The sequence below is a fragment of the Lygodium microphyllum genome, chromosome 25 (genome assembly GCF_053477565.2).
Source record: "Lygodium microphyllum isolate KBCC chromosome 25, Lygodium_microphyllum_v1.1.10, whole genome shotgun sequence".
NCBI classification, from domain to species: Eukaryota; Viridiplantae; Streptophyta; class Polypodiopsida; order Schizaeales; family Lygodiaceae; genus Lygodium; species Lygodium microphyllum.
The window spans coordinates 110,999,876-111,014,941 of NC_141159.1; the positions used below are offsets into that span (position 1 = coordinate 110,999,876).

General features: G+C 42.8%; 1 protein-coding gene across 1 annotated transcript; it reads left to right on the forward strand.

Annotated features, from left to right (window-relative positions):
- Positions 1-2,268: 2,268 nt before the first annotated feature.
- On the forward strand, positions 2,269-4,879 carry LOC148014622 (uncharacterized). Its single transcript, XM_087667285.1, has 2 exons — positions 2,269-2,699; positions 3,791-4,879. The coding sequence occupies exons 1-2, from the start codon at positions 2,348-2,350 to the stop codon at positions 4,585-4,587; spliced, it is 1,149 nt and encodes a 382-aa protein (XP_087523411.1). The 5' UTR covers positions 2,269-2,347; the 3' UTR covers positions 4,588-4,879.
- The last annotated feature ends 10,187 nt before the right edge of the window (positions 4,880-15,066 follow it).

Consider the following 15,066-nt stretch of genomic DNA (forward strand, 5'->3'; position numbering starts at 1 on the left):
AAGCATGTTGATTGAGCATCAAATTTATACTTGTTTTCAACAATCAATATTCCTTCTTGCCACCACAAAAAATAATCCACAAATGTGCAAGCTTTAATAATGAGTTTTTGTTTTTCAACCAATATTTAATGAGGTTGTTAGAGCTATGTATAAAGAAGAATGTTTAGTGAGTGTTTGGAATAGATGCAAATGTAGACATGTTTATATACCAACCAATGCTTATTACCCAAGAGAACCTACATCTCACATTTGGAAATAGAACTTTTCCAATGTTGCCCATAGTGACCAGTAAAGCAAAGACTCTGCTAATTCTCAGAGCAAATATATTTTATTTTATTGAAAAAATGCAAACATACCTCACTTTAGTTAGCTATGATTAAATTTATGATAATGTTTTACTATAATTGTCTATCAGTTTGTGAAACAATAGTACACTTGACAAAGGGTAAATGTAATACAAATCTAGATTTGGACTACTTGTAGAAATTATTTTGTCTTATTAATATGAGAGAGAGAGAGAGAGAGAGAGAGAGAGAGAGAGAGAGAGAGAGAGAGAGAGAGAGAGAACCATTTACAAGTAAAGAGCGAACTATTTGCTGTGACACATGTCATAATCCATTGTAAAACAAGTTCTGTCAAACCTCTAGTACCCGCACAAATATATTTGTATTGCAAATGTGTGTGTGTGTGTGTGAGAGAGAGAGAGAGAGAGAGAGAGAGAGAGAGAGAGAGAGAGAGAGAGAGAGAAAGGTAGATGTGATGGTGAGACAGGTGGCATAATTTGTGTGTGTGTGTGTGTGTGTGTGTGAGAGAGAGACTAAGAAAGTGTTGTATGAGAGGAGAGAGAGAGATTTAGAGACAGAGGGAATGAGCTACTTACATGTAGAGAGAGTGTGTGTGTGAGTAAAGGTGGTGGCAAAGATAGTGATGGTAGTAAAGCTAGCGGTAGCGGCGGCATTGGTGGAAGTGGAAGTGGAGGTGGATACATCTAAGGTTGGAATAAGTGAACTATGTGAAATAAGAATAGAGGATTTGCCAAAAAAAGCTCGCTCAAAAAACTCACTTCTTGCCCTTCCCTATGTGAAGGTAAGTTTGGCTCTCCCATTAGCTAATAGAACCAAGTAGGTAGACGTAGAGCCAATCAAATAATGTTTCCTTTCTTTTCATTGTGAGTGGTATGTTGGCTATCATAATTAATTCATGTCACTCAATTTCATCCCTTGGCTCACCTTGTGGTGTGACCTTAAGGTGAGTAGAGAAAGCGTTTTGAGTTGTTTGCCCCCACTCACCCTTGGGCGACCTCACTCTTAGGGGGCATGCATTTGATGTGGTGAGTGATGGACCATAAAAACTAGTGTCCTTGGGGACAAAAAGACTAATTAGCATGTCCACGCCACAATCCTTATGAAGCCCAATGAAATGTGTGGGATGCCAAATCCGAACCCATGGCTTTGCACTTAAAAGCACTTAAATTCTGACTGGGTTGTCCATACCATCCATTCACAAAGCCATACAAAATACGTGGGATGTAGGATTTCAATCAATGGCTTTGCACTTCAAAACTGCTTGGCATTCCAACAAGCCATTCAAGATTTGATGTGTGGAAAAGTGCAATACTTCTTATATAATGAATTTTCGTCCCTTCTCTTAAAACAGCACTGCCTGCCCATTATTACTTGGGGAAAGGCTCGCATGTGGATATATGTGAATGTGGCCTAAGGAATATGACTAGAAGAAATAGGGCAAATGGGCCCATAGTGGTGCACCTAACTTCCCACCCATCTAGAATGCAGCACAAAGAAAATCCACAAAAACCATTTGAGCCATTCGATGATGCGAGCTTGTAAATAAAATCTTACCTCAAACACCTACGCTACAGAAAAAGATCGCAGATGTTGAAGCGAATCCAATGCATTAAAAAAATGCCCACAATACTCTGCGAGCAGGGCCCAATAATACGTTGCAAGCGAATCTTACCACCCTTAGCCAGCGAGCACGGGCGAATGGTCGAACTCCATGATCATCTACGCTTAAGAGGTGGGAGCACTTGCCTGGTACTGATGTCCTCCAAGTATTATCTGTACTATCGGTATCGATTGGCCTAGACAAAACTGTAGCACTGAATTCGGGTAGTTCCGTGGATATGTATGAATGCACATGGTTAGTCGCCTTCACGAACGAGGAAGTGCGAGAGGTGTTGCCCCGTTGACTTAGCATTATATTCGATCCCCTCGAGAGAGAGCGACGGGTATAAGACTTCGGAGCACGGACGTGCGAAGAGACGGAGAGACAGAGAGAGAGATCCGTTTACGACTTATAAACTGATAGTACAGCCATAAGGTCCGACATGGCGGTGGCGCGCCAACTCTTCTTCTGTTTCTTGCTGTCGCTGGGTCTCTCGTTGGCTATCGAGCTCGGGGCGGCGCATGACCAAACCGACTATGCCAAGCCCAAGCCCAAGCCCAAACCAAAACAGGACCCTGGCAAATATGGCGTGGATCCCCAGACCACCAAATACGTGATGGTGACCGAGTCCCGGAACCCTTACGCCAGGGACCAGGCACGGTGCCTCGCCAAGAACCGGTGCTTTCTCCGTAAGCTCAAGTGCCCGCGTGAGTGCCCGAAGCGCCAACACACCAAATATCACGCCTCCGAGTGCTTTGTGGACTGCTCGCGGAAGTGCCAGACCTCCTGCAAGCGTAAGGGGATCTCTCTCTCGTCCCCCCCCACCTTTTGAATTCCTAGAGCATCACGAGCTAGTCACTCTTGCCCCCCCCGCTCCCCACAATCCCCGTGTGTTGAATTCCTAGAGCATCACGAGCTCCAAGGTGTCGTACTGTAGGAAGTCACCAATACATATCTTGTTGGAGTGGAAGATGGCGGTTGTTGCGATGGGGATGGGCATTGCACTCGCGAGGCTAGCTATGAGATGGCATGTGGGATAGATATGAGGGGGCATGGGGGGTGGGGATTGCACCTACAAGGCTAGATATGAGGCGGCATGTGAGCCACGAATGCATTTCGTGTTGCAATGCTGTATGGTGATTGTAGTTGGATGATGGTACCTGGGGTTGGATGAAGATATGAAGTGGCTTGAGGAGCTCATTTTGTTGAGAATACACATACAATCGAATAGTAAAGCTAACATAGTCTCTCTCGATGGCACATAGTTAGTGAGTTGCCCATGCATTTCGTGTTGTAATGCTCTATGGTGATTGTAGTTGGAGGATGGTACCTGGGGTTGGATGAAGATATGGAGTGGTTTGAGGAGCTCAACGTGTCGAGAATACACATACAATCGAAAAGTAGTAAAGCTAACATAGTCTCTACCGATGGCACATAGTTAGTGAGTTGCCCACATTTTCTCGAGAAGAGATCTAGATACCCACATCAACAAGGCTATCATTGAATACCATATGAGGCAGATGCCAAGGCCGCTTTAGTACACAAAGCTACAATTCCACCTAGGGAGATACATCAACAAGGGAAAGAGCATTTCTATCTTTTTTCTTCCTTGTTAATAGTATCATTTACATTTGTATAATAGATATGCTCTTACTTAGAGTATCGCCCAGCATCTAGTTTCTAAGCTTGTCTTTTACCTTGGTGATGAGAGATATACACTTCAATGTATGGGTTGATGTGGTCCGATAGCCTTTGAGAAACGTCTCACACACACACACACACACACTCTCTCTCTCTCTCTCTCCTCTCTCTCTCTCTCTCTCTCTCTCTCTCTCTCTCTCTGTGCATGTCTGTAACCTCCTAACGATGTTTAAGTATGCAACAGATCGCAAGCCTAACTGTCACGGCTACTCCTCCGTCTGCTACGACCCGCGTTTCGTCGGCGGCGACGGCGTCATGTTCTACTTCCACGGCAAGGCGGGCGAGGACTTCTGCCTCGTCACGGACCCATCCCTCCACATCAACGCCCACTTCATCGGCCTGCGCCCGGCTGGCCGCACGCGCGACTTCACGTGGGTGCAGGCCCTGGGGATCCTCTTCGAGGGCCACACCTTCAGCGTCTCCGCCCGAAAGACCGCCGCGTGGCGGGACGAGGTGGACGCGCTGGAGTTCACGTACGACGGGGAGGCGGTCCAGGTGGAGGAGCGGGCGGGGGCCACGTGGAGCGCGCCGATGGACGAGGTGAGGGTGGAGAGGCTCGGGGACACGAACAGCGTGCAGGTGTCGGTGGACGGCCTGATGACAGTAGCAGTGGAGGTGGTGCCTATAACCCGGGAGGAGGACAGGGTCCATGGATACGGCCTCCCCGCAGACGACTGCTTCGCGCACCTCAACACGCAGTTCAGCTTCCTCGGAGGCCTCTCGCCTTCCGTCGATGGCGTCCTGGGGCAGACCTACCGTCCCGGCTTCCGTAACCCCGTCAAGGTGGGCGTGCCCATGCCCATCATGGGCGGCGAGACCAACTTCCGCACCTCCTCCCTCTTCTCCACCAATTGCTTAGCCAACCAGTTCCATGCCGCAGCTGACTCGCGGCCCCAGCTCCTGCCCTCGACCACCGCTCCATTAATGAATGCCAAATGTAGCAGCACCTCCACTGCCGGAGGCATCCTCTGCCGCCGCTAGACTATACTATATAGTCTACACCCCTTTCCAACCCACCCTAAATCAGCCCAACGCTGAAACCAACCTCATTGGAATCATGCTTAACTAACAAGGTATCACTAGGCTCCGCGACTCGCTCGCTCGCTCTCTCTCTCTCTCCAACACCTACATGTAGCCCTTTCACATCCGGATTCCCCATTGAATGAGTAACCTAAAAAAGAATGCCGGAGAGATCCAATTAGTGTCTCTCCAAGGCAATCATATAAGACCTTCAAGGCACCATTTACATTTCTTATTTGATTCTTTTCTCCTACCTCAAAGGTTGTTGACCAATTGTTGCTATAATGTAATGCCCGAGGTTTGGGTCAATTTTCACCATCTCTCTAGGGCAAATTTTCCTAAAGTTTGTCTTCCTTTGGATGCACTATACTTCCTAGGGTAGGCTCAAAGTTGTATGGTGTTCTTATCCTACATTTCCAACAACTAGATAGGCATTATCATGCATGTGGTTGTAAACTATGCATGTGCTTCTTTACTTTAAGAAGCCATATAATGACTCTATCATGGCTCTCCCATCTGCTGGGCAAGGACATATAAAATATCGTGATATCACTAAAACACATCATTTGCACAAAAGAAATTCCACTAAAAAGTACAATTATACAAAAAAATGGATTTTTAAATTACGATTTCACAATGTTTTAATACTAGCAACTCATGTTAATAACATCTGCATATACTATTGCAATATCCAAGGTGCAATCATGAGTAGGTTAACAATGACATGAAAACTTGTACTTGCTAAAAGCCCTGAATCAAGCTAATTGGGATTTTGAGGTTAATTTGGCTTTTCCATTTCCATGATCATCATTGCATGTCTCTTTGTTACAAACACTTAAGTCAAGATGCCCAAATTCAAAATGTGAAAAGAGCACAAGTATGTGGGTGCAATTGGATGATAGGTGTGCAAAGGGTGTGCGTGCTAGTGCAAGAGTACTTAGTTCAAGAGTGCCCAATGCAAGATGAATTTCTAATACAAGAGTGATCTGGCGCAAGAGTAAGGTTCTAGTGCAAGAGTAATCTTTTAGTACAACAATGAAGTTGTAGTGTGACAGCAGTGATCTTGTAGTGCAAGAGTGATCTATTAGTGCAATTCAGTCTAGTACAAGAGTGAAGTTACATGGTGCAAGAATACAATAGGAGAGGTGTCAAGCAAGATCAAAGCAAGCAACAAGACTTAAATGTAATCAACCAATGCACAGTGTGACAACAAGAGACAACTAACCAATTTACTTTTTTTAAAGGGAGTTTTGATCACTTTCCATCCTTCAATGCACATATAACCAAACAACTATGATATGCACAATATATTTTTAACCACAATATCACACAAACTCTTGAGTGAGATAAGTGCGAGTGTTGAGTTTTGTGCTTTTGCATTTTCTGGGCTTTGCTCACTCTTCTTCCTTCAATGTATACACTATCAATCGACCCTAACAAGCAAGACTCCATTTGTAATATTGATGCATGGATTTCTCAATAAGAAGAGTTGAGATTTGAGTTTTGAGTTTTGCTATTTTACATTGTGCTTTTTCGTATTTTTGTATTGTTTTTGATTCAATGCACACATAACCAAACAAGCATGCAATATCTTCCATCCATAGCAATATCACATGATTTGTTCAAGCAAGAAGAGTTTAAGTTTTGAGTTTTGCATTTTATGTTTTTTAAAGTTTTATTATGCTTCTAAGTTTGAGTTTTGTGTTTTTTTCTATTCTAATAAATCCAAATTTCCAATTTCAATCCAACAAATCAGAACCTTTGGATTTGGCCTTCCTAAACTAGTCACATGTTTCGGAGTATGAGAATTGTGAGCATCGACGATCAATACCCCATTGATCCCATCCACACTCAAGCAGAAAAACCTCCTATTTTATCACATTGTAGGAGTGTGAGAACCTTGATCATTGCACTATTCTTTGTCTTGGCAATGGAACCAATAGGTTGGGCCAAACACATAACAATCTGGACATCATATGGGTTTCTAATTTTCAAACAAAAGAAACAACTCACCTTGCCACAATCTCTCACCTTGTCTTCTTGATACTCTTCTTTCACTAATTATACATTCTTCTCTATCCCAAGAAAGGAAGAACACTAGATTAGCTTTGAGGTGTGGTAAACTCACCTATCATACATTATCGTGTGATAGTCCAAAAGCTTAACGGCTCAAAGATGGTTATACAACCCAAACAACACAATCTGATGTTGGTGCTCCTTTGCATCCATCTTCAAGTATGCCAATGATGAGAGAAAAAGATGAAGAAGAAGAAGGAGAAGAGCTTCACTGTGTTGGATTCGTCACTCTCTTCTAGTCTCACAACCTCACACACAATTTGGAACTCAGTCCTCTTGTGGATGGGAAGAAGAAGAAGAAGAAGAAGAAAAAGAAGAAGAAGAAGAAGAAAAGTAAGAAAAAGATATAGAGCTTTACTTATCCTTAGTCTCTCATTCATCACACATCTCACACTCTCTTTCCCTCATTCTCAACGATGGAGATAAGATGATAGTCCCTCACTCATCACACCTCTCACATTCTCTCTCCCTCATTCTCAAAAATTGAGATAAGATGATAGCATAGAAGAAGTGAATAGAAAGGTTCAATCATTGCATGATAGAGCTTCTACAGGATGGATGCACCAAAACAGTAAATACAATTGAGATCTCCCATCTCTATATAGGCCAAGACTAGGGTTAGAATTATGCCCCTTCTTTAGGTGGCACCCCATTTACATTTTAGGCTTTTCATAATTGTGAGTTAGGGTTTGTGGTCTCTATTGGATGTCCTATTCACTTTGTGGAATCTAGATTGGTCATTCCATAGAGCATGCTTCTACCTTAGCCTAATAATAGAACCGTAGGAGATGATAGAATGTGCACGGTTGACTTTCACAAATACAACCATAGGAGATGATACAATGTGCATGGTTGACACTCACAAAAATAATATAGCCTTGAATATGATGTGATATTTATGAAGTAAAAAAATAATACAAGTGTCAAAAAATAATCACATTACTTATGCTTTGACTTTGCGTTTTGAATTTCTTGTTAATATATTGCTTCTCTAATGGAACTTGACTTGGAGGGTGAAAATGATAGGTCCTAATGTGAAATGAAGGAGAGATTCCATCATTTTTTTTTGGGGGCCGAGCCTAGGAATGTAGGGGGCTAGGGGAAAGTGCTTCTTCTGATGTGTCACAATGACCTATATCTAGAACATATCCATACTTGCATTCTAGGAATCTATTCCTTCTGTTCCATTAGGTTGGCTTAATATGTTGGTCTCTTAATGATAGTGATACTTTGGAAAACTACTTGCACACGTTGTCGAAGGGTTTTCGAAAGCAAAGTCGCGACCACAGAGGACCTTGAATAATTTCAAGATAGAAGATTCAGCATGTGAATAAGCAAGACGAGAAAATGTTGCCAAGTAGTATTTATATTACTGCCATGAAGTTTGCAAAATACAAGATGACTTCAAATCTGATCACTCCACTGATTTTAGGCCACCCAATTTAATTCTGCTACATATGTAGATCCTTGATCTCAAACACTATGTGCAGAAATTTAGAATTCAAAGATACAACACTATCATGATCTTCTTGGATTCAGGCTGTCTGGTAAGACCATAAAAAACTTCTTGTGGAGGAAGCCAGAAGTACAAAGGAACAAGCTTTCTCCTAACCTGCTCTATTATGATGGAGGTACAACATAAGAGATCTTAGTTCTACAAGTATCTAGCTGAGCTCCTGTGAGAAACAAGCTAGAGTTGGTTACTGACTCCTTGGTTGTATTGAATAGGGATGAAACATTGGCAATCTGGTATACTGGATGTACATTCAAGACAAGATCATTAGAGTCTGTAAGCTTAAACTATCCGCTCCAGTTCTCTGGCATAGCCCAGAGTTTGATTGATCAATTATAAGGAAAATATTTCCTTGTTCACTGTATCTGTCGCTTTCTGGAAGTACACACAGCCATTGGGAGGTTCAATCAATAAGAGGATTAGTATAGCCTTTCAAGCCAGCAGTGAAGAGTACAAGCTCTACAAACTCATTTGCCCTCCTCAAGAATTCATGTAATCCAGGGTGCTCTGGGTAACTATTTGTTTTCAGTTTTGTGTTAACATCTAAATTATGAATATTCTGCTCTTCCTCCAAACGTTGATGAAGGTGGTGTTTTCAGTAGTTATAGATGTATGACACCATCTCCCATGAACCCAAAGCATTGAACTAGGTCAAAGACTACGCTCCTAAGCTCATGAACTCTACTTCTTGATGAGCAAGCCTTCCGCCACAACATGAAGCAAAACTGTTGTAGTGTCATGAAGTGTTGTAGCAGGGCTCCCATGACTGGTGAAATGACATAAAAATGGGGAGAAGTGTTGTTGTGTTATGAGGCTGACTGCATAGTCAGAAATCCTCATATGCGGCGTGAGGCTGATAGATGGCATGTGTCTACATGGCACCGACGGAGATGCCATCAATCGTTGTCAGGATGGTGACTACATAGGAGATTCGGCTCTTCAATTGCGTCATGATTCGGCTCTTCAATTGCGGCACCTTCCGTTGCGGCTCCACCTTCATCACACATTGTCGCTTTAGTTTCCTCTCCCCATCTCCAGTCCCCTAGATCTGTTCAATTCGCATCCTAGAGCCCCGATCCTCTTCTCATCATCCTTCTGAACATAGAGCTCGCCTCTCCCCCAGACCAGACGACGATTCCCCTTTTTTTATCCAGGTCGTAGCAATTTGATACCGAGTAATGATTCATCCATTCCTACTGAATTCGCGCGTAGTTAGAGCTCTCGTTCCTGTTGATCCCCCCTCAACATATGCATTTTTTTTTTCCTGAGATATCATCGGCTTTCTCCTCTCCCCTATTTCTGCTTTTTTTTCTTTGAAAATAGCCGACTAATTTGCTCCTTCCGTGGGCCTCCCGTAACGCCAAAAGCACGCTCCTTCAGCTCAGTCACACCAAATGTCTTTTCAATTAAGGCAGATGGAATAATGATATTTCACAAATATTTGGCCGCCCCTGCATCCTCTAAGACTGCAAGGTCTGCACATGCCCTAGCACACAAATAAAGGTGATCATATTTGGCTCAGTGCCATCTAGTTGCATTTGGTGAAAGAGCTCCAAGGCCTCATTACCATATTGATTATCTGTATATACTACCATCATGGAGTTCCATGATGTGAAATCCTGCTGAAAGACTGCATCAAATGCACTCCTAGCATCCTACAGGCTTCTACATTTCCCATACATATTCACAAAAGCACTCCCCACAAAGATATCTTTTTCAAGTCCCACCTTGGCAACTTATACGTGCATTTCTTTGCCCTGGTCTTTTGCTCTTAGATGGCTGCAACTTTTCAAGATGCAAGAGAATGTGCAATTATTTGGAGAGAATTCCTCGAGCTGCATTGCCCGAAAGCATTTCAAAACCTCCCAAAAAGACCCATGTTCAGCATAGCCAGCAATTAAAGCATTCCAGCACATAACATCTCAACTTGGCAACCTGTCGAAAACAGCTTGTGCATCTGTAAGTGAGCTACACTTGCCATACATTTCGATCAGAGTGCTGCCAACAATAAGATCTCTATCAAATCCCTTCTTTGTAACCTCCAAGTGCATCTCTTGACCTCTTTCTATGGCTTCCACATTGCCACAAGCTTTCAAGCCACACACATAAGTAATAGCATCCTGACCGATGCTATTGAGTGTCATCTCATCAAGGAATTCCAATGCTTCTCTATCACAGCCATGTTCAGCATATCCTGTCATAAGTGTCGTCCAGGATACGACATCTTGATCTAACATATTGTCAAATACTTCTTGGGCTTTTCCAAGCATACCAGATTTTGCATACATGTCAACCAGAGCACTATTGATAAATTCCTCTTGCTCCAAACCCTCTTCACTATACTGCCTACGCAGAACAAAAGTATAATCACAATAACTAAATATGTACAAAGTATCAAATCCCACACACAACTTTTGGGTGGATTTCACACCTTGAATGTGCAGCAATATGACATCCACCCCCTCTAATCCTGCGCATCCTCCGGATGGGCCAACTATCCATGATCGTTATCATCAAGATCCACAAACAGATCAATCTCTTCATTATGCATTTCCGGTATATCAACAAGATTATATGTCATATCATCTGTCTCTTCCATTGGAGTTTCTTCTCGTTGCTCTTCTCTTGCAAATTCTTCCAATGCATAATCTTCATCATCTCTTTTCTTGAAAATCTTGATTCTTTTTCCAGCAATAGGCACTCTAAGCACTGTCCCATCCAATTCTGTCAACTCATATGTTGCATTATCAAAGACATGTCTGACTATGTACGGCCCAAACCATCTTTTCACCATCTTCCGAAGTGCAGTATGCTGATTTTCAAGGCTGCTATCAAAGACTAATACCCAATGTCCCTCTTCTATTGCTCTAGGCCGCAAGCGAGGCCCGCTGTTAAACCTGTCCTTATTTCTTAGTCTAGCAACCTTCAACCTGTCCAATAGCTAGTTGAATATCCTCTGGTCTTCTCTCCAACTACCGAATCCGAAGAGCTAAGAGCTCCTCTCTCGTCAAATCCTCCTGCCAAGGTAAAACTGACCAAGTCAAAGCACAAGTCTCAGTCGGCATAACCGATTTCTGACCATACATCAACTCTGCAGGCATATATCCTATGGTAACACTGTGAGTCGTACGATCAGCCCACAAAGCAAATGGTAGAAGTCTCGGCCATTCTCCAATCCGTCCTCTGCATGCTTTGGCTAATGCTTTCACTATCGGCGGATGCCCTCTTTCACTCTTCCCATTTCCCTCTGGATTGTATGTTGTGGTTAGAGCCAACTTGATTCCTAGTTGAGAGAAAAACTCTCTAGCTTCATCTGCATCCAATTCACCGTGATCTGCAGTGATCTTACCTACACTACCATACCTGCAGAAAATTTCTTCCAATAAGAACTTACACACTGCACTAGTGGTCTTCGTTCTCAAAGATCTGCCCTCAACATGATTGGTAAGATCCTCTCTAGCCAAAACAATATATCTCATCTGCCATAGACCCATAGGCATAGTAACCAAGTCAACTACCCACTTATAATGAATGCATAGCGGATAGGTCGGATGAAGCTCATCTCGATGACGCACTACCGAATGCATTTGGCAATCTCTGCAAGTCTCTACAAAGTGAGAAACATCTCTATACATGCCTTTCCACCAATATTTCTCCTTGATTTTCTCATAAGTAGCCCACACTCCTCTATGACCAGCCCAAGGACTCTCATGAAACTCCCTCATCACCTGTAATTGTGTCTCTCTATCGCAGACAACCCGCAAAGGTAATCCGCCTCTTTTCTTCGGATGCTTCCAAAGAAATCCGTCCTTGAGAAAATAACCATAGGCTTTCCTTCTGATCTTCTTGAACTCTTCATCTGTCCATTCATCTCTTTTGCTTAGTGTACTAAGGTACTTGCCAATCTGCAACCAATCTCCAACATAGAGTTCTTCTATGAAAGCCACAATATCATAGACATGGCAAACATGATCAACCATAGTGACTGAAATTTCTGCATCATCCTCTTCTGCAAGTAGTGTCTCCTCATCATCATATCTGGCTCTAGACAACATATCTGCCACCACTGGATTATCCTTCCCTGCTATGTGTTTAAATTCCAGATTTAATGACTTGATGTATGCAATCCATCTCAACATAGCTATATCCGAAGTAGAGCAACTCGTAATCATACCAATCAATGGCAAGCAATCTGTCTCTACCACAACTGAAGCTCCAATAAAGTACTCCTTGTCACATTTGAGAGCCGTAACAATCCCCAGTAACTCCCTCTTGATTTGTGGATATCTCCTCTGTCTCTCGTTTAGGACTTTCGCCCCAAACCGAATAGCATACCTATTTCCATCTGCATCATCTTGATCCACAGCCCAACCTATGCCAATTGGACTAGTGTCAACTGTCAATACAATAGGTCTTCCGCAATTATAATCCGCTTTCCTGAGAGTAGGAGCAATCTGCAATAACTTCTTCAATTTCTGCATGGCTCTAGTGTGGCTCTCATCCCAATAGAATTTCTGCCCCTTTCGAAGCAGCTGATATAAACAATCTGCTATGTGTGCAAAATGAAGTATCCAAATCATATAAAACACACAAGCTCCAATGAATCTCCGTACCTCTAAAGTGGTAGAACAATACTCCGCAATCTTGCCTATAGCATCCACCTTATCAGGTGAGGGTTTCCTGCCATAATATCCACACATATGTCCAACAATGACAACCTCATTCACTCCAAAAACAAATTTTTGTCTTGATAGTGTCAAGTTCACTTCTTCTAACCTAGCCAAAATCTTCTCACAAGCTGAAATATGATCAGCCACAAAGTATCTGCATCCTTGCTCATTTAGACTCTCATTCTTCTCTTCTTCTGCACACCCCTTAATGGGCACATCATCCAAGAAAGGCATAGTAAGCTGAGGTATATAATCACAAAGAACCTTATGCATGGCATTCATCATATGCGCAACAAAATTAGTGGCACCTTGAGGCAAGGTACATATCCTGACAAGCCCAATAGGAGTTCTCATGGTGCTTATGTCCCTGCTTTCCAAAGCCAGCTGAAACTGATCATATCCTGAATACAAATCACCTAAAGAATAGATGGCACGTCCAGCAAATGCTTCAGCAAACTCATCCACAACTGGACCTATACCAACATTCCTGATAGTAACTCTGTTTACTGGTTGCATGTCCTGTATAAATTGGAGAGTACCATTCTTCTTTGGAACCGTAAACCACCTGTTTGAGTATGGTGCAGATGAAGGCTCAAGAATTCCCATCCTGATTTTCTCATTCAATAAATCAATCATCTTTGGCAGGTGTGCCTTAGGCACTGGAATAGGTTGGAGATTCCATGGAATATGAGGAATAGTAAAAATCACCATAGGAGCAACAATATCAGGATTCACACATCCAATCTCATGCGGGAAAAAAGCAAACCCCCTTCCATGTCGCTCAAGCATCTCCTGAAAGCATTGCTTCTCTGTAGGTAGCAAGAAATCACCATTTCCAATTTTCAATTCAGCAAGAGTCTCTGCTGAAAATTTATGGCCAATATGCTCCAGATTCCTCAAAATTGGCTGTTTGGCATCCCTCTCTATTTGCTGATCACTGTCAGGTGGAAGCGGTACAGCTACCAGCTTCACCTTTTTATCCACAGTCTTGTATTTTGTGTCAACCCTAGCTTCATTATGATCCTATGCATTACTCAAATCTTGTTGTAAATCAGCAATTCTGCACTCCAATGGCTGAATATTCTCAGCCCTCTGCTCTATGGACTACATAGGAACATCCCTAAACTCTGGGTGCTGAAATATTTCAGCAGTAAACTCTGTTGGCTGAAAGTTTTTAGCCCTCTGTGTCTCTGTAAGCTTATCATAATCAGCCGGAAACTCTGTTTGTTGAATTTCTTCAGCACTCAATACTTTTTGCTGAGCCACCTCAGCCTCTGATTCAATCTGTGACACAAAATTTGCAATTTCATGAAACATGTCCAGGGATTGCACTAATACATTACTATGACAACTCTGCATATCATCTTTCAGCATATCTTCCATCTCTGTCATCGTATCTGCACAAATCATACTGTCATACATCCCATCTATATGCTCATCATCCTCTAATGCATTTTTCAAATTTTTCTCCTTCCTGCATATGTACTACCTGGCAGCTCTAGGCAACTTAGAAGTCTTCTGATAGCTCATTGAATTGTTTGTTGAAATCCCAACAAAACCGGAGGAGAAAACACTGCTGCCAGGAGGTGAGAACTCCAATCTCCTCTGCTCTGTACCACCGTCGTCTCGCGAAACGGCGGTACCTAATGAAAACCCGAATCCCTCACAGTGGGCAAAGGTGCATCTCTGAGAGTATCCTTGTTTCTAACATGGTTCACACACATAGTTTCATAAACTGAACCGTTCTCATGCCATCTTTACTGCGAATCCATGCATAAGCAGATCCATCATCCATTACCTTTGTTTCCATGCGCATCTCTGTGATGAATGGCTATCCAAAAATTATGGGATAAGAGCATGAATCCTGCACAAAGAAATGGAAATCCTCCTCTACATCTCCAATGGAAACCCTGACACTGGGACAAGTAGCATACAAATCACCTGCAGTGTTGTTGGCGGCTCTCATACGCCACCCATGCTCTACATCCATAGGCCATCTGTTACTCTCATAAACTCCACGAACTATGAGATTAATCTCTGAACCATGATCCACCAATGCAACATAAGGCACCTGTTTCTCTCCAATTTTTACCATCGTCTCTATAGTTGCCCTATCCCAATGACTCCGCGAAAAGTGACTACGCGGTATCAAGACAAGCTCATCAGTTTCAGCATAATGCA

Coding starts and splice junctions, on each gene's coding strand:
- LOC148014622 (XM_087667285.1), top strand. CDS start 2,348: ATGGCGGTGGCGCGCCAACTCTTCTTCTGTTTCTTGCTGTCGCTGGGT. Junction 2,700..3,790: donor GTGCCAGACCTCCTGCAAGC/GTAAGGGGATCT, acceptor AGTATGCAACAG/ATCGCAAGCCTAACTGTCAC.